The 20,774-nt window shown below is 39.6% G+C and overlaps 1 protein-coding gene across 5 annotated transcripts in view; it reads left to right on the top strand.

Annotated features, from left to right (window-relative positions):
• The first annotated feature begins 3,408 nt into the window (after window positions 1-3,408).
• The window catches only part of st3gal4 (ST3 beta-galactoside alpha-2,3-sialyltransferase 4), a 42,065-nt gene continuing 24,699 nt past the window's right edge, over window positions 3,409-20,774 (top strand). Inside the window, exons 1-9 of one of the 5 annotated variants that reach the window (XR_009789664.1) lie at window positions 3,409-3,755; window positions 7,745-7,821; window positions 10,287-10,365; window positions 10,484-10,670; window positions 13,636-13,717; window positions 14,127-14,216; window positions 19,665-19,762; window positions 20,158-20,221; window positions 20,333-20,428. Coding sequence is in view for 4 of the 5 variants with exons in the window: in XM_061781489.1 (XP_061637473.1) it covers window positions 10,613-10,670; window positions 13,636-13,717; window positions 14,127-14,216; window positions 19,665-19,762; window positions 20,158-20,221; window positions 20,333-20,428 (488 nt within the window). In the remaining variant the exon portion in view is untranslated. Of the gene's footprint in view, window positions 3,756-7,744; window positions 7,822-10,286; window positions 10,366-10,483; window positions 10,671-13,635; window positions 13,718-14,126; window positions 14,217-19,664; window positions 19,763-20,157; window positions 20,222-20,332; window positions 20,429-20,774 lie in introns of those variants that run through there. The other 4 variants (XM_061781489.1, XM_061781487.1, XM_061781490.1 and 1 more) reach the window with 4 other exon arrangements.

Here is a 20,774-nt window from a genome sequence, read left to right as displayed (position 1 = left end):
GCTACTTGTTATAATTTTAAAAAACGGTTTTAAATATAATTATAAGCAGTCACTAAAAGGATATTTATACACATACTAACATGATATTACTACTGTATGTATTTAATCAAGATTCACAAATGAATGTCAACAATGTGCGTATTTTTTTTCTACGTTTAAAATGTGCTGAGAGCTTTGAGCTCATTCTAGATACTATAGACAGACAGACAGAGTACTGTATATTATTGACACTGACTGATATATAATACAATGATGAATGAAAATACACACAAAACATATACTGTTGATTTGATTATTATCAGGCTAAATCTCTTGGGCCCTATTCCCTTGACTGTGGAATGCTGTTAACATTCAGGCACTGTTGGGATTTTTTTTAGAGCAGGCTCTCTTTAAAAAAAAAAAAAAAAGTCACTAGAGGTGTCAGAAATGTGACTAAATATAGCAAAAATGTCAGTTGGCAATCCTGCATAAAAACCTGGTAGGTGTTGTTCGCTTGTACAGTCCATATGCGTGCTCATCCAAATAAAAGTACCACCTTCCAAATAAAAATATGTTTACATTTTATTTTGACTTCATGAACAGTGCAAGTGCAGGTCAGAGACTGGATAGGCCGGATGTGCTTTCCCCCGGTCTACTCTTTGCTGTACTTTTAAATGTATTACATCAGTATCACAGGCAGGACACCATCTTTGTGTGGTATTCTGCAACAGCCAGACAGTTTTACATGAGACACTCACTTATTACGGAAACCTGTTGTCACGCATCTAATTATCTCACCACAGGACGCTGTGTCACTGTGTGACAATCCACTTTCTTATGTCAAAATATCAGATGTGGCATCTGCAATGCTGAAGTTGCACAGACATAAAAGTGATATAATACAAATTACAAGGCAAATTATTTTATAACGTTTTCCATCATTAATGGGGCATATAACCTGTACAACAAGCGAAATATTTTAAAGAGGGTAAAATAAACAGAGATAATGTGTGGCTGTGTTCCGAATGAACCAATCACATTCAAAGTCATGTTAAATGGGAGTCAGGCTACACCATTTAACCATTTAAAGTGCCTCTAATGAACCCCAAATGAAGTGCAGCTGTTCTAGTAGGCCTTTCCTGATATATTTTTTTCATCACATCTTACAGCACAAGGCATAATGTGCAAAGAGTTCCCACAGCATTGGAGGGACCTCACTGTTCAAATGTTCCACTGTACTATTGTATACCTAACATAATTTTAACTATAATTTTTTGTTGGTCTTGGATTTTGTTCTTTTGCCCAACTTCTGTGCAGGAAGCGTGGGTTAAGTTCCCACTCAGTGATGTCGTGAATCTGAGTTGACTGGTTGTCTCTCTCTATATGTGCCCTGTGATTGACTGATGACCAGTCCGAAGTTTACCGTAGTCCGCCTTCCGCCCGAAGTCACCCACGATAGGGTCCTGCTCCTCTTGACCCTGAAAAGGATAAGCGATATAGTTAATAGATAGGAGAATCATAACACAGTATTTGAAACAATGATTTTAAAAATTACAATACTGTATCTTAAATATCACGTTTTAAAGTTAATATATTAAAAAGGCATTTGTCTCCCCCCTAACATCTTACCACTGATACATGCGTAGTACTCTCTGCATTTGATAAAATAAACAGCCCCAGGCACACGAGAAAATACAGTTCTCTTGGCAGAACTTTGTTGGCTCAATTTAACATACTGGCAGGCTTAAGTGTTTCACATTTTGGCCAGTGCTCTACAATTTAGCATACTGTGTATTCTTTAGTGCAACTGGAGCGTCGCATTGGTGTTCCTACAATTGTTTTAATATTTGCTTTTATAGATGATGTCATCTGCCAGCACACTATTCACTTGTTTTATACTAATGCTGCATCATCTTCCCATTTCCCCCGTTCCATAAGAACGACACATTCAGGACACAAAACACAACTGATAGTCACTTTTTGTGCCAGAGTACATATCGAGGTTAACCTCAAGCCTTGGTAAATGTCAGTATGTTTTATATCACTAACAGTGAAAATGGATAGAAATGAATAAACTGGATAATCCCTTTTTTTAAGAAGAGAAAGACTGACATGATTTTGCCAGCACTATGGTTTACTGTTCAATCTGAAGACAGCCATTAAATGTAATCCTGTCATGCAGTGGTCATCATCCCAGCGCTTTTAGAAAGAAGAGAAAACAGGTCAGCGCATAGCAAGCTGTTGCGGTCTACAGTATACTGTATACACCCAGACCACCAACAGTCAGATAAAAAGCTCTCAGCTGTTCGTAACTACGGTGGTCTGGCCCGTGTGAGGCCAGACTGACCAGAACATTTGGTTCTGTGCTGAATACATTCAGCTTGCCGTGCAAATGCGAAGCATCAGCTGTGTTAATTAGAGGCGAACAGGGAGATCCAAACATCTTGTCAAGGTTTTTATCATAAATCACCGATATAGACCAAACAGTGAAATGAGAAGTCTGCAATTAAAATTGAATAGAACAAAGTTTAAGATGTTAAATGTTGGATGGGTGACACATCAGTTATTTTCAGTTGCAGCAACACTATTTGATAAAAACTTCAAGATGTGCATCCTCTGATTGTCTACTTAGAATGTATATTCCATCCATCCATACATCTTCAAAACTGCACATCCCCACTAGGGTCGTGGGTGTGCTGGGGCCTATCTCAGTTGACCTCGGCCTAGAGGACCGGTTCCCAGCCAATCGTAGGGTACGTGTAGAGAAACAACCATTCACACTCACATTCACACCTAAGGACAATTTCGAGTCTCCAATGAACCGAGCATGTATTTTTCTTTTTTTCTTTTTTAAACGTAGTACCCAGACAAAACCCACGCAAGCACGGGGAGAACATGCAGACTCCACAGACAGACTGTACTGCCCTCAAGTTTAATATTTGTATTATTTATTTATTTTTGTTTCCATCAGAAGTTGACCTACAGTATGTGTAACTGTTTATCTGCATTTTGGATGAATGCGAATTACGTCCAATGTTCACTGGGAGAAGCTCATGGAAAACCGAACCTGGCATTTTTGGCTTCGAAATGTAAATCTTATTTGAGATTTAATTTTCAAAAGATATATTTGCTTATCCATTGTCGTTTTTTATTTAAAAAAAAAAAATTAATTAATTATTTATTTAATTTTTTTGGGGGGGTGGGGGTTCATAGTCCTTATCTGGGGTTCCAGGTGGTCGAGATAGAAACGCCCCTGCTCAGGGGTGCCACCGGGGATTGGGGCCTTACTTCAGAACTGTTCCAAGGCAAACGTGCTAACCATGAAACATTTCAGACACACAAAAAAAGCTGGACCTCGATCAGATTTTGACTGAATGAACACAGTACATCAAGAAAATTGCACGAGACCACTTTGCAGCAGCCATTCGGTTCCAGGCTCTCCGGTTTGCGCATGCGCCGTGGCGCAGTTGGGAACGCGCCGCTAGAGGAGTGAAAAGTCGAGAAAGGAAGGCGTTCGAAGCGCGACCCGCTATGTGGCGGCGGCGGACTCCACGGCAGTCAGGCCAGCGGTTAGCTAGCCGGTGGTCCGCTCGTTGGCTCGTCTTTTCCGTGTCGCAACGTGATGCTCGCCGCACTTGGCCGCTGCTCGCGGAGCCGAGTCTTTCCCACGGAGAGAACGTCACCCACGGCGGCGGCGTGAATCTGCTCGCTCGCTCCCAGCAACGTTTCACCTTCCTCCCTTCGGAATAAAACTGCATTTGCTGTCGGTCGCGTTGGTACGTAAAACTGTTTGAAGGTGGGGGAGAACATTCAATTTGATTCGCGTTTGTTGAGTAAAAGAGTCAATTGTTCCATTTGGCAGATGTTGCGGTTACGCCGTGTTATTTGTCACTGTTAGCTAAATGTGCAATGCAGAGTTATTGACTAATCATTAGCATTGATTCTGACTGTCAAACAAACTCTATTATTTTTTTAACCCGTCCATGGAAACCAATCACACTTATTGTGAAAGCACATCACCTGCGCATCACTTTAGTGGGTGACGTAACGTGACTCGAATTAAGGATTTGAATTGTGCAGAGTGCAGACAACTGGCTCCGATGAAGTTGTTTTGCCCATTAAAGTTTAACATACGGAGAAGCTCCCTCTCCTTATTGTGGAATGTTTTATGTTTCATTGTGGTGGCATCTTAAATTGACTGCGCACATTATTCCCATGACATTTTCTTTCCTCAAAAGAAGCAAGAAAAAAAAGTTTTTACACCAAAGCACAGTACTGCAAACGATTCTTTTTACTGCATGTTACAGAATATTGTACAGACAATTAAAAGAAAAAAAATCTAATGTTTAAGCAGTTTTGTTTCAGAATGCCTGTTTTGGTTCCCCAAATTTGTATTGCCCATGGCCAAATTTGGAGTTAAATCGCAAACGACTGACATATTAATGAAAAATATTTGCGGTGTACTGTACTCCATTTTGCCACAGTTGCTTCAAGACACTGTTAATCGACAATCAATTCCGCACAATTGACTGAATTCTTAACGATCCTGCATTTCCCCAAAGATGATGCCATGTTGTTTTTCTTTTGATTGAGACTGAATCAACAGCACTGGTTGCCACACTGGCACCAACTGCCAAGTAGCTCACTTTATTTTGTCACAAATTGCTTCAAGGTGTAATTTCTTAAACACAGTCAAACTAATTATTGCCGATCGATTAAATGGGGGGAGTTCAGCATGTTAAAATGTTTGAATAAATAATCGAAAACCAACTTCTAGTCTTGTAATAAATACCGTTTTGAATAGGGGTATGGCTTTCCTATTGTGAAAAAAGGACAAAATGTTTTTGTACCATGTGGATAGAAATAGCTTTGCTATCATGCCAGATTTGTAGCTATGTAGCTAGAGCGCATTTATAATAAAAAAAATATATATATTTTTTAAGGCGGCACGGTGGACGACTGGTTAGAGCGTCAGCCTCACAGTTCTGAGGACCGGGGTTCAATCCCCGGCCCCGCCTGTGTGGAGTTTGCATGTTCTCCCCGTGCCTGCGTGGGTTTCCTCCCACATTCCAAAAACATGCATGCTAGGTTAATTGAAGACTCTAAATTGCCCGTAGGTGTGAATGTGAGTGTGAATGGTTGTTTGTTTCTATGTGCCCTGCGATTGGCTGGTGACCGGTTCAGGGTGTACCCCGCATCCTGCCCGATGATAGCTGGGATAGGCTCCAGCACACCCGCGACCCTAGTGAGGAGAAGCGGCTCAGGAAATGGATCGATGGATATATTTTTTAAATTTCCCTTTTTTTTTGTTGTTGTTTTTAAATTTTAATTTAATTTTTTAGATTCTTATGCACCATGTGTCACTTATGAAGAAAGCCTATTATTGTGTAACCGCTGTATTAGATTAAGTATAGTTTCATCCCCTCCATGTTGGGGGCTGTAGCACACAATGAAGAAAAGAGCGATGTTTGTTCTAAAACAGCCTGCAGGGACTCACTTCGTTCACATGGTTACAACTCCCATGAGAACATGCATTTAGGAAGCAAAAGGATTTGATTAAAGACTTGTTTGAGTGTGTCCTCATAAGCGTGGTTAAAACTGTTATATATGACATCCCGATTTAGCTCCTCTGACGGGATTAAAAACAAACAAAGGATTATGTGCATGTGCTCCATTGTGATGTTTTTTTATTATTATTTTTTTAAATTTACCCGGCCGGGAGAGAAATCAATGCTGATGTGGGTTTGTCATTTTTTTATGTCACTCATGACCGCAGAGCTTGTTCTTTTAGACATTTGTAGGCTAAAGAACACACAGGGTATTCATGCTGTCCTCATTTGGGTTCTTTGGAGCGTGGAACCTCTAATGTCGAACACCATTCATTCTAATTAATGGAAACAGAATTAATCCGTCTCAGGTTTAAGTTGTTGCTGTCATAAAAGCTTCACTAACTGAACAGGCAATATTTGTTTTTTTTATTTTCTACATTCTTAATTGTAATGCATTTGCACAAAAATGCCAAAGTGACATCAAGAGTTCATCACTGTCACAATATTTGCTGATTCTGTCGCCAACCCTGTTGCAGTTACAACTTGGAGGTTTTGTGTGATTTGAGTGGAACATTTGTCCCCAACATGTTTGGATGAATTCTAATTTGTACTACAACAAGACTTTATAGGCTTCACTGTACCGTACTGTGTTAGGGATTATAAATGATACAAGAACACATCATCATGGCATTGTTTTCTGCATTATTAATCTGTGTTTATGCAGATCACAAATCATGCCCAGTATATACATTGTATGCATTATCCACAAGCTTCTCAATCCCTCTTTTACCAGAATTCATCATATGTCCTTTTTGTCCGTATTGGTCTCAATCTACAATTTGTGTCCGAGCAAAACAATTTCAGCTTCTGTTATATGTCCCTTAATATAACAGAAGCTGAAACTGTTTTGCAACACACAACAGTGTTTTTAACAAAAAAATTATATAAAATACTGTGTCGTTCTGGATGTTTGTTTGACTGTGGAGTATCGGAGCCTGAAAATGCAAACATTTACAAGAACAAACAATAGTGTAATATTTTTCATGTAACCTGAAGTGAAAACAGCGGTCTGTGAAAATGGACGTGTTGAGTCTTGCTATTTGTAAGTATTGTCAGAATGTAGATTTACTGTACTGCTACTTTCTCCAGCCTAGTAATTACTAACCATCGTCTTCATTCATACAGTATGTATACGCAGACAGAAGTTATTTAAAAGACAAGCAGTTGTGCATTCAAGTACTGTTTCTATACAGTGCCATCGCTGACCAGTGTGTCATTGGGCACTGTTTTAGCCACAACCCTGAAAAAATCAGGGACAAAGAAATGGTGAAAAACAGTTTAACGCTATATCTCCGCAATGCAGTACGATATAGTTCTCAGTCTTTGCCACATTTCTACCAATTATCTTCCAACGTACAATATAATGTACTTAGAAACAAATCTATGGTTTCACTATACAGGGATTTTAAAGCTGGACTATCAGTAAACATGTCAAACATAGTTTGTTACTATCGGATAGTTTTATCAGAAAAGTTCTTATCTAATGGGGGAGGGTTTACTCTTGCCGGTTGCCCATTTGCTACGCATGTACAGTAGTTCCCAAGTCTTCTCACGTTTTCATCAATTATCTTCAAACATGAATTATGTATTTACAAACTAATTTAGAATTTACTTTACAGGGACTTTAAAAAAATGCAAATCTCAGTCATGACAGCCACAAAAGACAGTAAAAAGAGTGCAGTTGCAGCTTCCTGACACCACCAACATTACAGGGAATTTGGTAGGATGGCAGTTTAATTCTCTTTCTCTCTCTCAAAAAGACTATTTTTTCCCCCATGGAATCCTTAATCCAGAGTCACTTCCTGAATCGTCTTTAATTATTCCAGTGTGTGAATTCTCTCATTGAAAGGGCTGAGAAAGCATAGGATGGGAAGGGCAGATCTGATGCCGCTGGCTCCAGCTCACCTCACAACATCCTCAGTCATGTTTGAAGTTATTCTAATGCTGATCACTTTAGCTGCTTAACATCGTCATTTATTTTTCGACATAAATGACATCTCTTACAGGATCATGGATTGTTTTTCTCAACTCAGCCTCTAATCGAATGACGGTTGTTTTCTCTTAGCGCCTGCTTTCTGTTCACAGCTGCCATTGCATTACTTTAATCCACTTCACTTTGCATCTGTCTGACAATTATTTTTTTACATTTACTACAGTGAGAGCGCGAGAAGCCCGGGCTCATCAGTTGTAAAACCACAGAGGACAGACTCACTGGAAATGACCGAGAGAAAAGGTAATATTATCACTCGTTAATGGGGTCATTGGGGAGCAAATTTAGCCACGTTTGCTAGATTTGCATGACAAATACACAGTATTTACAAAGGTATTAGGGGAACTGACCATTGTATCTGCAGAAGTGAATTTCCACTCATTTGAATGACTTTCTACAATCTTTTGTAATAATACAAATAATAATAATTAATTAATAATAACTTAACCTTTCAAGTGACTCAAGGATGCCCCTGCCTTTCGTGTTTCTGTGAGAATCTTTGTCCTTAAGTTGTCTATTAATTCACTGTTGGACCTGAGAGATGGTCTCTGTTCTTTATCTTTTTATCTATTTCTTTATTAATTCATCCCAAAGGTTGGATGGGCTTGTCAAGTTGAGCTCTTTCACACCAAACTCATACAAGCATGCCTTTTATAGACCTTGCTTTGTGCACTGTAAAAAAAGAAAGGTACATACCCTAAACTGTTGCCACATTGTTACAAAGTTGAGATTCAGTAAGGGCTTAGGTGTTGTCAGTATTGTGTTATATAGTTTACTTTGTATTTTTTTTTTTCCTCATCAGTTGAATCTGATCTTCATTTATCATCACACGGCTCATTTTTAACTGTAGCAAAAGTGAAACAATCAAGCCCTTGATGTAATTCTGGTCAAAACCTCCCAAAATGCCATTTGCCAAAATGCCAAAATCATAGTCTTTCTTGTTTGGCCTTAGAAATTGCTTAAACTAATCATCATTTTCATGATTTACCAAATTGGAGAAGATGAGGAAAGATGGTTCTGCGTTTGTTTTCTTGCTGACCCAAAAACGATATTTTTTTCTCTGGTATTTTTTTAAATCTCTAAAGCAGTCTTCAGAAACAGACACACCCTTCCTCATACTGGGCTGAGCATCAAAATAACACCTTCTGTTTTATACATTTAAGGAACTACTGTACACTGAAGTCAGGCGTCAAATGGGTGTTCATATACTTTGTATTAAATCCACAGTCTCTTTGTTGGTGTAAATTGATCATGTTTTTTTTTGTTTAATCCTTTTTTTGCCCTCCAAGTTTGGGTATGCTGGATTTACTGTCAGTATTATGTTGCTTCAATGTTGCAATTTAAACTGGAAATAACTATTCAGCTGTACTTGTCAGTTGGCCGTTGTATATTTATAAGTGATGATCGGCTGTGCAGGATGAATTGGAGACATGCTGAGTGCTTCATTATGCGGAAGGGAGATTGTAGATGGGATCTGCATTAAAGTAAATGTATATAGTGGTGCCTTCAATGTCGAATGCCTGAATGGTCATAAACGTTTGACTTGGTTCAAAATTCCCTGGAAAAATATGCTTTAAGTGTCGTACAAATTTTCAAACAGTCATAATGCATGACTCGTCATGTCATGCGAGGCATCACTACACCTCAACAGACCAAATTATAGGCAGGATGAACAAATTGAACGTGCTCGAGTGGTACTTGTAATGTACTACTGTTAAGTGATGTTTAGTGCTGTTACTTGTTTCTACTTTGTGTTTTGCTCCCATTCTTTTTGGCTTATTGGGACTCTTATACGATACTCACCAGCTTTTTGTGAACAAGGGACTTTAATTTGGATATTCTGTGACTCGTATGCATTTGAGTCCATATGTTTTTGTTATTTGTCAAGGAACACTGAGTGACAATGTTGCCTGCTGTGTTAGCTTCTTGCACTTGTGACCAAAAGGTATGACATATTGTATGTGTGCATTGTATTTTAACATTTTATATTAATTTAGTGGTTGATTTCCATTGACATTTTAAACTGTGTGACAGTTAATGTGATAAATTGACATGTGAGGTCCATTAAGCCTTACTAGCAATTAAAGTTAATGAACTAGTCAAGTCATTTTTGTATTTTTTTTTTTTTTTTTCTACATACAATAAATATGTTCGACGGTAAGTGCTGAAAACAAGACTTGAAACAATTTACTGCTGAATTGCTGAGATATTGCATTAAACATTAGAGGCATTTCCTGGGGCCAAAGAGGGATTATTTTTCAAAAGATAATTTTAATAATATTCTGCTGTCAGGTCATAGAGACAGTCTTAACATATACACTATGACAGAAAGTGGCAAGTTTCATGACGTTTTCTCTCTTGAACTGTTTCACGTAATTATCATATTTCATGCTCGCTTTCAAGTATAATCGGAGTAATGCGTTCGTAGTGACATAACTACAGTACATATGGGCTTGTGATTGGCTGAAATGGTAATGATGGCAGCTGCATCAAAATATTTATGACGCTTAGCGGTTGCTGTCATTGAACCTTTATTGTTGACGAGTTTTGCGTAGTATTCGTTTGGTTTTGCAGGGTTAGGAAACTGAACCATTGAACGATTCCATGATAGACAGTCTGCTAGTAGGCGACACAATTTTGTCTAAATTGTGCTTGACAGCTGTTGTGTTTGAAGTCTTCAATTCATTTCATTTGGAAATGTTTGAAAGGCCAACATCAGAGAATGGATCACGTTCGACCTTCGAGGTACCAATGTGTTCTGACCAAAGCCACGTAAACAAAGCTGAGGTGAGGATAAGTGGTTATTCAAGTGTTCGCAAACAATCCTCTCTCTCTCTTGCTGGGTTTTGATTCCGGACATCTGCTTGTTTCTTTACCACGCCCATTTCCTCCCTTGTCATCCAAGTCGAAGTTGACACACTGCAGCGCCTTATGACTCAATTAACGAAACGGAGATTGCCATTGACTTCACCTTCTGGCTGAAGATTGTACTGCAAAGGGAGGTGCTAATTGACACACTTAACCATGTTGTGCAATGAGCAGAAATGACAGGACAAAGAAGAAAGTGAAGATGTCCCTGAAGGCAGCTACAAGTAAGCTCTCTTCCCTTGTGCGTGGCTTAAACCCAATCTTGATATATTATTTGTATTATGTGATGTCTCATGCAAGCATAGATTTTTATTTATTTTCTTTCACATGTGCATGCAATCTCTACATAATAGTTTGTGTGCAGCAGAGATATTCCTCTATTTTTCATTATAGGATGACATTTTGGACTATTGTCGTCTTCCAGCTTTGTGGGAACAGTTTAGGGCAAGGTCCTTTTCTGTACCAGTTCACAAATCAAGGTCCATAAAGCCACAGCCGGATGAGATTGGTGTGGAAGAACTTGACTTAACCTTCTCATCAAACACTTTTGGGACACATTAGAACAGAGACCCACTCTCAGGTCCAACATCATCTGACCTCACAAGTGTTGTTCTTGATGAAAAGTTCCAGGACTGGGGAACACAAATGTTCTATTTCAAACCCGAACTACGAGTTTTCCCCTTCAATGTGGGCCAAATGATCAACCATTACATCTACAAAGAGATCCTGCGGCCGTTGCTTCATTCAGTGTGTGAGAAGAGGTGAGAGTTGTGGCAGTTCAACCCATGGCTGCATCATTATGACAATCTGCATGCTCACGATGCCCTGAGCATCTTACAGTTCCTGGTTGAGAAGAGCATCACTGCGGTGGAGCAATCTCCCTATTCACTCTGTTGTTTTGACGATATCCTTTGTGACACCAGTCCTGCAACTTTTCTGACACACCTCACATGGGCTTTAAATTCATTCATTCATCTTCCGTTCCGCTTATCCTCACTCGGGTCGCGGGCGTGCTGGAGTCTATCCCAGCTATCTTTGGGCGAGGGGCGGGGGGGATACACCCTGAACTGGCCGCCAGCCAATCGCAGGGCACGTATTTACAAACAACCATTCGCATTCACATTCAGATCTACGTGCAATTTGGAGTCTTCAATTAACCTACCCTGCATGTTTTGGGGATGTGGGAGGAAACCGGAATATCCCGAGAAAACCCACGCAGGCACGGCGAGCGCATGCAAACACCACACAGGCGGGACTGGGATTTGAACTGTGAGGCGGATGTGCCAACCAGTTGTCCACCCTGCCGCCGCTTTTAATTTAATCTTTTATAAATAAAATGTATTATTGTTATCATTAATGGCTATTTGTGACTGTTTTTTCCCAAACAGTACTTAAAGTATCCCCCCCCCCCCCCCCCCCCTCTAAATATTAATTGCGTTGGAGTTATGTTTGCAAGCTTATATTAAGAGCAGACTCCGAGCGTCACCTTAACTGATCTTCCAGCTTGTTACTTCAGTTTGGGTGTGTCACCATGTGGTGACAAGGCAGGATGTCTGGCAAAGACAGTGCCCATGGTGCCACTTCCTGCAACTCTGTAAAGTGCTGTGTTTTTGCCTCAATAGTTTTTGTCACAAGGGTGAACAGCAAAGCTAACATCATGTTAATGTCTTGGGCTGGGATGATAGATACACTTTCTTATTTTGGCTTTCAAAAATTGTACACTACAATAGCAATGGAACAAAATGTACAGTATGATTGAGATTCTATGTATTTGGAATAATTAGTTCCAGAATCCAAACTGTCATAATGCATGATATCAGATAATCATGAGGTATGATAGGTTGATTTCCAAAATTACTCTTTGGCTAAAGAATAATTTGAATAAAGTCTTTGAAGTACAGTATTGTCATCACTTGAACTTTTTGTTAGCCTGCTTCCCTTATTTGTCTTGAACAATTTCGGCCCTGCTGGCTCTAGGTAATGATTGTTACTTGTTACTCCTGTGGTCTGGGCTGTATTTTTGTCAATGATAATGAATAGGAAAAATTGACTAAAGCTGCACAGTGCCAACCATTAAAGTCAGACTCAATCCACTCGTGACGCTGATTATTCTAATTTCAACACAAATTTTCCCATAGTCTAAAGCTGTAATTATTACGTTTCTAGCTTGTACTGTTACTACAGTAAAACTGTACGGGCAATGTTTGTTTTATATTTTTACTAGGCTTTACATGATCAGGATTTTAGGGTTGATCACCGATGGACTAAATGTCTTTTGCGGCCAATGACATTAAAGCCGATCAGCATAAAATGCTAATTATCGGCCGATACCGATCAGGCCGATCAGATCGGTGTAAAGTCTATTTTTTTACACTGCTGTTATAAAAGGTAACCACTGTTTTAAAAAAGTAAAATAAACACTTTGAAGATGCCTTACAGACCAGGAATGTGTTTGCAGAATGATGGCGTCACCTAATGGCTGGAATCAATAAATGTTAGCACGCCTGCGACCCTTGTGAGGATAAAGCGGTATAGAAAATGGATGGCTGGATAGCATATAATAACTGTATTTATATTAGCATCTACTTGGTATTTTAATTTACTGTATTTAATTAACTGCTCATACTAAACAGCCTGATGCTTTCCTATGTTGGAATAAGTTCCATTTGTGGTTGTATAGTTATCATTGACTTTTTATCTTTGCCATTACTCGTATCCTTCTCTGGTGGCACAAAAAAAAAAAAGAATAAATACACAGCAGCAACAAAACAAACAAACAAAACACACACACATGCTCACTGAGCTGAAGTCTCATGCATGATGATGGTTTGGACCTATTTGACCTTTTGAAGTATGTTTTTTCAGAAAAATTGTCATTGCAATCCATCTAGCCATACATTTTCTATAGCACTTGTCCTCATTAGGGTTGCTGGTAAGCGTACACCCTGGGACTGGTCACCAGCCAATCGCAGTTGGAAATGCAAACTGTAAAAATTACAAAAACCTACATTTTTGTCACATTAAAAATTCCACATTTTGCTATTTGAAAAAACTAGTTATTTTTTTATTTTTTTAAATTTACACTTTACAGTTTAATCAAATGACTTTGGAGGTTCCACTGTATGTCCATATATCTCAGATATTATATTGAAAATAATTATCTAATTCTTTTTTCTATTTTGACTCCAGCATGGTGCCTTAGGCTTCTACCACTTCTCTTCTTCTTCATCTCCTTTGTCACATACTACTGTTCCTATGCCATACTTCAGAGGTAAAGATGCACACACACACACACACCATTTCTTTGTCTGTCTTTTGTTAATGCTCTGGTATTAAGGTCACTCAACACCAAAAATGCTCGCTCTGCTTAAAAAACTAAGTAAGCTCGAGAGGACTGCAAAGTGCTGAGTCTCTAAGAGTAAAGTAGTCCAAGCCAGCCACTGATCCAAGCTGCTGGTCAATTAGACTCTCATACAGACCTACTTTTGCACTTTTTGAAGCTTCTGGACCCAGTTTATGCTTGGAGCAAAATGTTTTATTTTTTCTTATTTTACCGGTAGTTTTTTTGTGTGTGTGTGTGTGTGTGTGTGTGTGTGTGTGTGTGTGTGTGTGTGAATTCAGCAGCAGTTTTCAGTTTCATGCCAGTGGTGGTGATTGTCTGTGTGTCTGTCTTTTCACAGCTACGCCGGCACCAGCAAGTCTGTCAACAGTAGCAAGTCTCTGTGTGGTGGCTGGCTGACGCAAAAGAAGTGGGAGAGTCTCAACTTTAAGTGCGTCATGGCATGTCTACTTTGTTTTTAAGGGGAAGGTCTCCGTGAATTATTATTATTTTGATTTGAACCTAAAGGTGTCTGGTGTTTGTTGTAGAAAGTCATTCCATCTATCATGTTTAGCTTCTGTTTTGAGAGGGTTATCGTTGAGCCTCTGTATGTCAATTTTCCCTAGCCCAACAATGGCTTATGTTATCACTATTCAGTTATGAATGCCCCAACCACCTACTCTCTCATGTATATCTGGCAATACTATCACTTTACACAGCTTTACAACCACTAGCCGCTACATTAGGGACACCTGCACAGATCAGAGTTGATACTAGAGAGAAAATAAATACAAAGTCAATCAGTAGTATCATACAGCAGTGTTTTTGGTGGCAGTAAACTCAATTCAACTTCACTTCACAGTTTGGCAAATAGTGAACATTTCATAAAAAAAATTGGCATAAAGCTGTTTCAGGGCACTCCCAGTTGAGGTTTATTATAAAACTAAATATAGAACAAAGGGTTTTACTTGTTTTTACAACAACCAAACTATGTTGCCTTAAGAATGACCCCCACTAGCTTAATGCTAACATATAATGGATAATACTATTGACATGCTAACAGTTAGCATCAATAGTGATTTTACAACTCTTTAGGCTAAAGATATTGAGCACAAATGGTGGAGCAATACATGTAGACAGATAATACAACAATACTCACAAGCATATATTATTTATCCTCTCTCCACAAATGACTAGTATTACAGAAACTATACTGAAGAGTAGTAGAAGTGTTTTCTTCTTCCATTATGTCTGCATGACTGTATTATACAGTACTGCCTCCCAGTGGCCAGACGGGCACACCAGATTGAGCAGCACACTGAATTGGGTTGCAGCCTTAAATCATGATGGACAAACTGTTTAATGGTTTACATTCTATTTCATTATAATATTACTGTTTTTCTAAAACTATACAGTGCTATTTGTGGCTGGAACAGCTCAATGGCAGTTCCATTCATATAAATAAGGAAAGATGATTTGAGATGGGAATGTGTTGAGTTACGACTGTGGTCACAGAACAAGTTAAACTCGTCTCTTAAGGCACCACTGTAGATACAGTAGATATCCATGTAGATAGACAAAGCGTAGACTTATTTTGATGCTGCACTTGTTAGATTTCATTATACTGAATAGATGTAGTAAAGTTTCAACTAAGTCTTTATTACTGATCCCTTTCCAAATATTGTTAGTTACCATCTGTGGTCCATCACAAACCTGATCAAGACCACAGTTTATTTTTTCCCTTCAGCTCTTTACGCTCCACTTCTGCACTTTGACCTTTTAAAATGGCAAGATCGCTATGAGAAAAACATTGTGTGTATGAAGTGCGCTGGTTTTTGGTGCTTGGGTTTCATGTCAGCCATTAGACACTGTGTGGGTCTTCAGGTAATTGCAGTGGCATTTTGTCTAATTAAACCTCTTCCCAGAAGTCTATCTCCATGTCTTATGGAGAGCTAGCTGGCATGTGAGGCTAGTAAATGTATGGGAGACTCTCTGTCAAGACAGTCGGTCATAAACAGCTGGAGTCCAACAGTAGTGAACATGCTGAAATGTTTCACGCAAAATACAAACTGCCGCGTTCCTTCTGCTCCAGAAGCTCTGTGAACGTTGTTTTCTTTTTCCCTTTCGTCAGCCAAAGCATGCCAATAGAATATTATAATGAGGGACATAGCAATTCAAATTATTTGCTCATAACAAGCGTGTTTCACCTTTCTAATTGATACCAGAAGCACGTTGGCAAGTTAAAGTATTACCCAAGCCAAGCACATCGAGATGTTTTCTAAATGGCTGAGATGTTTACTGGCAGTATAGTTTGCACTGTCTATTGTGTGCTGTGTCATCACTGAACTGCCACAAAAATGACTTTGCTGCTGCATTTATAGCCTTTTTTCTTGATCTGTAATATGATCCCTATAGTGTATTGCTTGTGTAATACTGATGGAAAAATTGTATATATTATTGCATACAAATACAGTGTTGCTGTAACTGCATTAAGATGTTAGGACCCTTGTTCACTGGGAACAAGAGCAGTTTGCAAAAGTACTACAATGGAGATTCCACAAGGCAATAAACCCCCACACCTACATTCAGAGACCACATCCTGAAAAGGTCATAAAATATGATACCACCTACTCAAGCTTAATAAAAAGGGCAGAGGGGAGGCAAAGGTTTAGAAGAGTCCTGCTCGCTGAGAGAGAGGGACTGCTTCTCCTCTTGCCGCAAGAGGAAAGTCCTTGCTCAGGTTGTGTTTTGTCTCTTTTGTCTCTTTGTATGCGGTGCATGCTAAATTGAGAATATCTGTAGATTTACCGATTAACTCCGACATAAAACTTGTTCCTTCAAGCCGGATGCCAATATATCTGCGATAGTGGGGGTGTTGCTGACGGCTACTGAAGACTGTGCACAGCCAGACGAAATCTTCAAAAGAAGTCTACTTTCAGTGGCCGGTTGTGTCAGCTTCTTCCCCAGGGTCGTGGATTGACTGCATCCAGAACTAATAGCGCCCATCGAGACAGGGAGAAAGCGCAAGCCGTGAGTGCAGTTTGATTGTTCAGGCGCCTAGAACAAGTTGAAGTCCCTGCCTAGAAGAGTTGAGCTTTAGTCTCGCACTCGATACAAAAACAGGGTTAAAGTCCTGAGTTAGGTACGTACGACATTGTGTGTGAGGTTGAGTGATTGTGTGAGTGACTGCAACGAGTCACCAAACGCTGAAGCAGCGGGACAGCTGGAAACCCTCCATCCATCCATTTTCTGAGCCCCTTCTCCTCACTAGGGTCGCGGGCGTGCTGGAGCCTATCCCAGCTATCATCGGGCAGGAGGCGGGGTACACCCTGAACTGGTTGCCAGCCAATCGCAGGGCACATACAAACAAACAACCATTCACACTCACAGTCACACCTACGGGCAATTTAGAGTCTCCAATTAATGTATGTTTTTGGGATGTGGGAGGAAACCGGAGTGCCCGGAGAAAACCCACGCAGGCACGGGGAGAACATGCAAACTCCACACAGGCGGGGCTGGGGATTGAACCACGGTCCTCTGGTAAGCTGTGAGGCTGACGCTCTAACCAGTCAGCCTTAATGCTGTCTGATCAGCTGAAGTAAGTGAATGGTGGCAAGTCGTTGATATTTTGGCAGTCAAAAGCTGAATCTAAAACGAGTGAAACCCGTGATAAGGTTAAGCTTGCTCATTGACCCAATGAGAAAAGAAGCCATCTTGTCAGCCCCACAACCTGAAACAAAACAACAGATGATGTCTTTTTTTGGGGCTGTGCAATTATTGCAGGAGTTGGGTAGCTAATTACGCAGATAACGACACCGTTGCAAAATTTGATTTATGGGCCACCAATGACAATGTCAGACAAAATTCAATGGACAGAGGAAGGACAGTTGATTGTCGAAACGGTCACATGACCTCAGTTTTGTTGCGAAAACATGGAGCAAAACTCAGGCCAGTAGCATACTATTCAACAAGGCTTGATGCAGTTGCACGAGTATGCCAATTTGTGTGCAACCTGTAGTTGCAGCTGCAATGGCTGTGCAGGCATCAGCAGATATTGTGTTGTTTCATCAGCTGACACTCAAAGTTCCACATGCAGTCTCAGTTCTCCTCCTGCAAAGCAAAATGAAGTTTTTATCGCCTGCTAGGCAATTGTCATGTATAGCGGTGTTGCTATCACAACCACATATAAAATTACAGAGATGCACAACATTGAATCCAGCCACATTACAGCCAACACCACTAGATGGTGTGGAACACAATTGGTTGGAAGAGAGCCAAGCAGCTAAACTACCAAGGACAGATCTTAAAGATCTGCCCCTGGAGGATTTATTGCATATTTATGTGGATGGCTCATCACAAAAAGACCTAACGGTACGAATGCTACGGGATATGCTAGAACTACGACAGGCAAACTTTTAAAAGCAGGACAATTACCGCCAAATTATTCAGCACAAGCAGCTGAACTAGTAGCATGAACAGAAGCATGCAAATTGATGAAAGATAACAGTGACAATTTGGACAGATAGTCAATATGCAGACAAAGTAGCTAAAGAAGCAGCTGTCTTTATGCACGACACATTTTCAGTAGACCAAAAAATTGATGAAAACACACGACTCGACAACACAATATTAAAAGATATGCAAAAAAGTGCACCAAAAAATAAAAAAACATTTTGGAAAAATAAAGGTGCAATAACAAATGACGGAATAATTTGTAGTGAAAAAGGTAAACCCATCCTCCCGAAAGGCTTGTTTAAGTGGGCAGTAATTATGAGTCATGAGCCTTGCCATGTCTCAACAGGAGGGATGGTACAGATAGTGGAACAACACTTTGCTATATATGGATTCAATAATTTCTTAAAAACCTTTCGTCGAGCGTGTGACTGGTGCAAAACCTAGCTTGCAATATCGGGCCCAAGAGAGGCCAAAATCCACAAGCGCAGTATCCTTTTTAAGCGGTGCATATGGATTTTATTGAATTGAATAAAGTAGGACAATACAAATATTGCCTAGTGCTGTTTGAAGTGTTCTCAAAATGGGTTGAAATTGTTCCTGTAAAGCACCCAGATGCTATTACTATGGCAAAGGCATTGTGTAAATATATGAAGTGACTGAGAGGGTATCCAGTGCCCCTCCCGCATCAACAGGAGGGTAAAGTGCGATCCAAACCATAGGGGGCCGTCCTTCTTTTGTCCTTCTGAAGGGGCGAGAGTGAGAAGTGGCACAAGAGCAGAATAATACACACATTTGGTCAAGAACGGGACAAGAATACTGCTAGATACAAACAGAGAGGTGACGTGCGAGTAACCTCTCCCTCTCAGGAGATAGAAAGATGATTGCTTTCTGACTTAAGAAGAAACCAGGAATTAAAAAGAACATGCGAGATCGCATTGACTGCATGCCAAGAGCAATATTAAGTATAGTATTGTTGTATGTGGTGTTAATGATTCCACCACTGATGGTATTGATAATATTGCCAAAAGGGAAATGATGGAAACATTTTATATATTATTGCATAAAAATACACTGTTGCTGTAACTGCATTAAGATGATAGCACCCTTGCTCACTGGGAATGAGCAGTTTGGAAATGCAGATCAATCTACAATGCAGATTCCACAAGGCAATTTACCCCCACACCTCCATTCAGAGACCACATCCTGAAATGGTTATAAAATGTGATACCACCTACTCAAGCTTAATAAAAAGGGCAGAGGGGAGGCAAATGTTTAGAAGAGTCCTGCTCGCTGAGAGAGGGGGACTGCTTCTCCTCTTGCCGCAAGAGAAAAGTCCTGGCTCATGTTGTGTTTTGTCTCTTTGTAAGTGGTGCAAGCTAAATTGAGAATATCTGTAGATTTACCGATTAACTGACAAATACCCATTCTGATATTTCTCCCACAGCATTAGCAGGCAGGTGCAGCTATTTCTAAAACTGGATGATTTCTTCTGGCGAGAGCATCTGTCAACGTTGGCACTACCTTACGGCATTAAGGGCAGTGGTATGTAAACATTTTTGCCTGCTTTTTCCTATTATTATTATTTTTAACTTAAATCTTATTTTACATTTAGATTTGGGGCCATTTAAGTTTCTATAAATTTCTCCAAGGACCATGCAATTGAAAAAATATGATGCAATGACAATTTATTTATTTATTTATTTATTTTGTAGATTCGGCTACTGTCAGCAATGTATAGCTGCCACCTCTACTCTGATATACAAATTATCTTCAAACTCTGTATACTTGCTTGAAGTCCCAGAGACAGACAGATTAACTGCTCCTGCGGGGTCATGCATGGCCCACGCGTCACTGATCAACTCACTGCTTGCTTTTTTAGTTTTCTAACAATCTCATATTTTTAGCTGCTTTCTCTGCTCCCCCCTACCCCCATCCAGAACTGCAGCTGCTGAAAGTTCTTGCAGTAACAGCAAATTATCAGGTGCCGGCCAACATAGACAAGTAAGTGTGACCCAGCTAAGTGCCTTGGTATTGGTTTTGTATTAGATTTCATAATGATGGATGAAATTAAATTAGTCACATTTCACAATATGTGCTGCCTTTCTTTTTCAGCCTTGAATGCAGAACCTGTGTTGTCATAGGCAACGGCTTTGCCATTAAAAACACATCATTAGGAGGCATCATTAACAAATATGATGTGGTCATTCGGTAAGAATACACAAAATATAATTTATTGTGGTGATATGCTTTTCATTGGATGGCTATGTATTTTTAATTTTGCGAAGGTCGCTCGAATTTGTATTAATAATATGCTCAAGCATTAATTTACAACCAGATAATGTATTTACCGTATTTTATAAAGAAGACCTTTTGTATTTTTTTATTCCCTTCTTCAGCTGTTCCCTACCACACAACTTGTTCATAAATTACTACAAAAAAAGAATTTAACAACATTGAGTATCTTGAATCTTTTTTACATCATAACAATGACTTTTTTCCCTAATGCAACAGATAAATACAGAAGTAACAAATGGAGTATTACATTCCAATGATC

Source organism: Phyllopteryx taeniolatus, chromosome 8 (assembly GCF_024500385.1).
Source record: "Phyllopteryx taeniolatus isolate TA_2022b chromosome 8, UOR_Ptae_1.2, whole genome shotgun sequence".
Classification (NCBI taxonomy): domain Eukaryota; kingdom Metazoa; phylum Chordata; class Actinopteri; order Syngnathiformes; family Syngnathidae; genus Phyllopteryx; species Phyllopteryx taeniolatus.
This window is presented reverse-complemented; position numbering and strand designations above follow the sequence as displayed.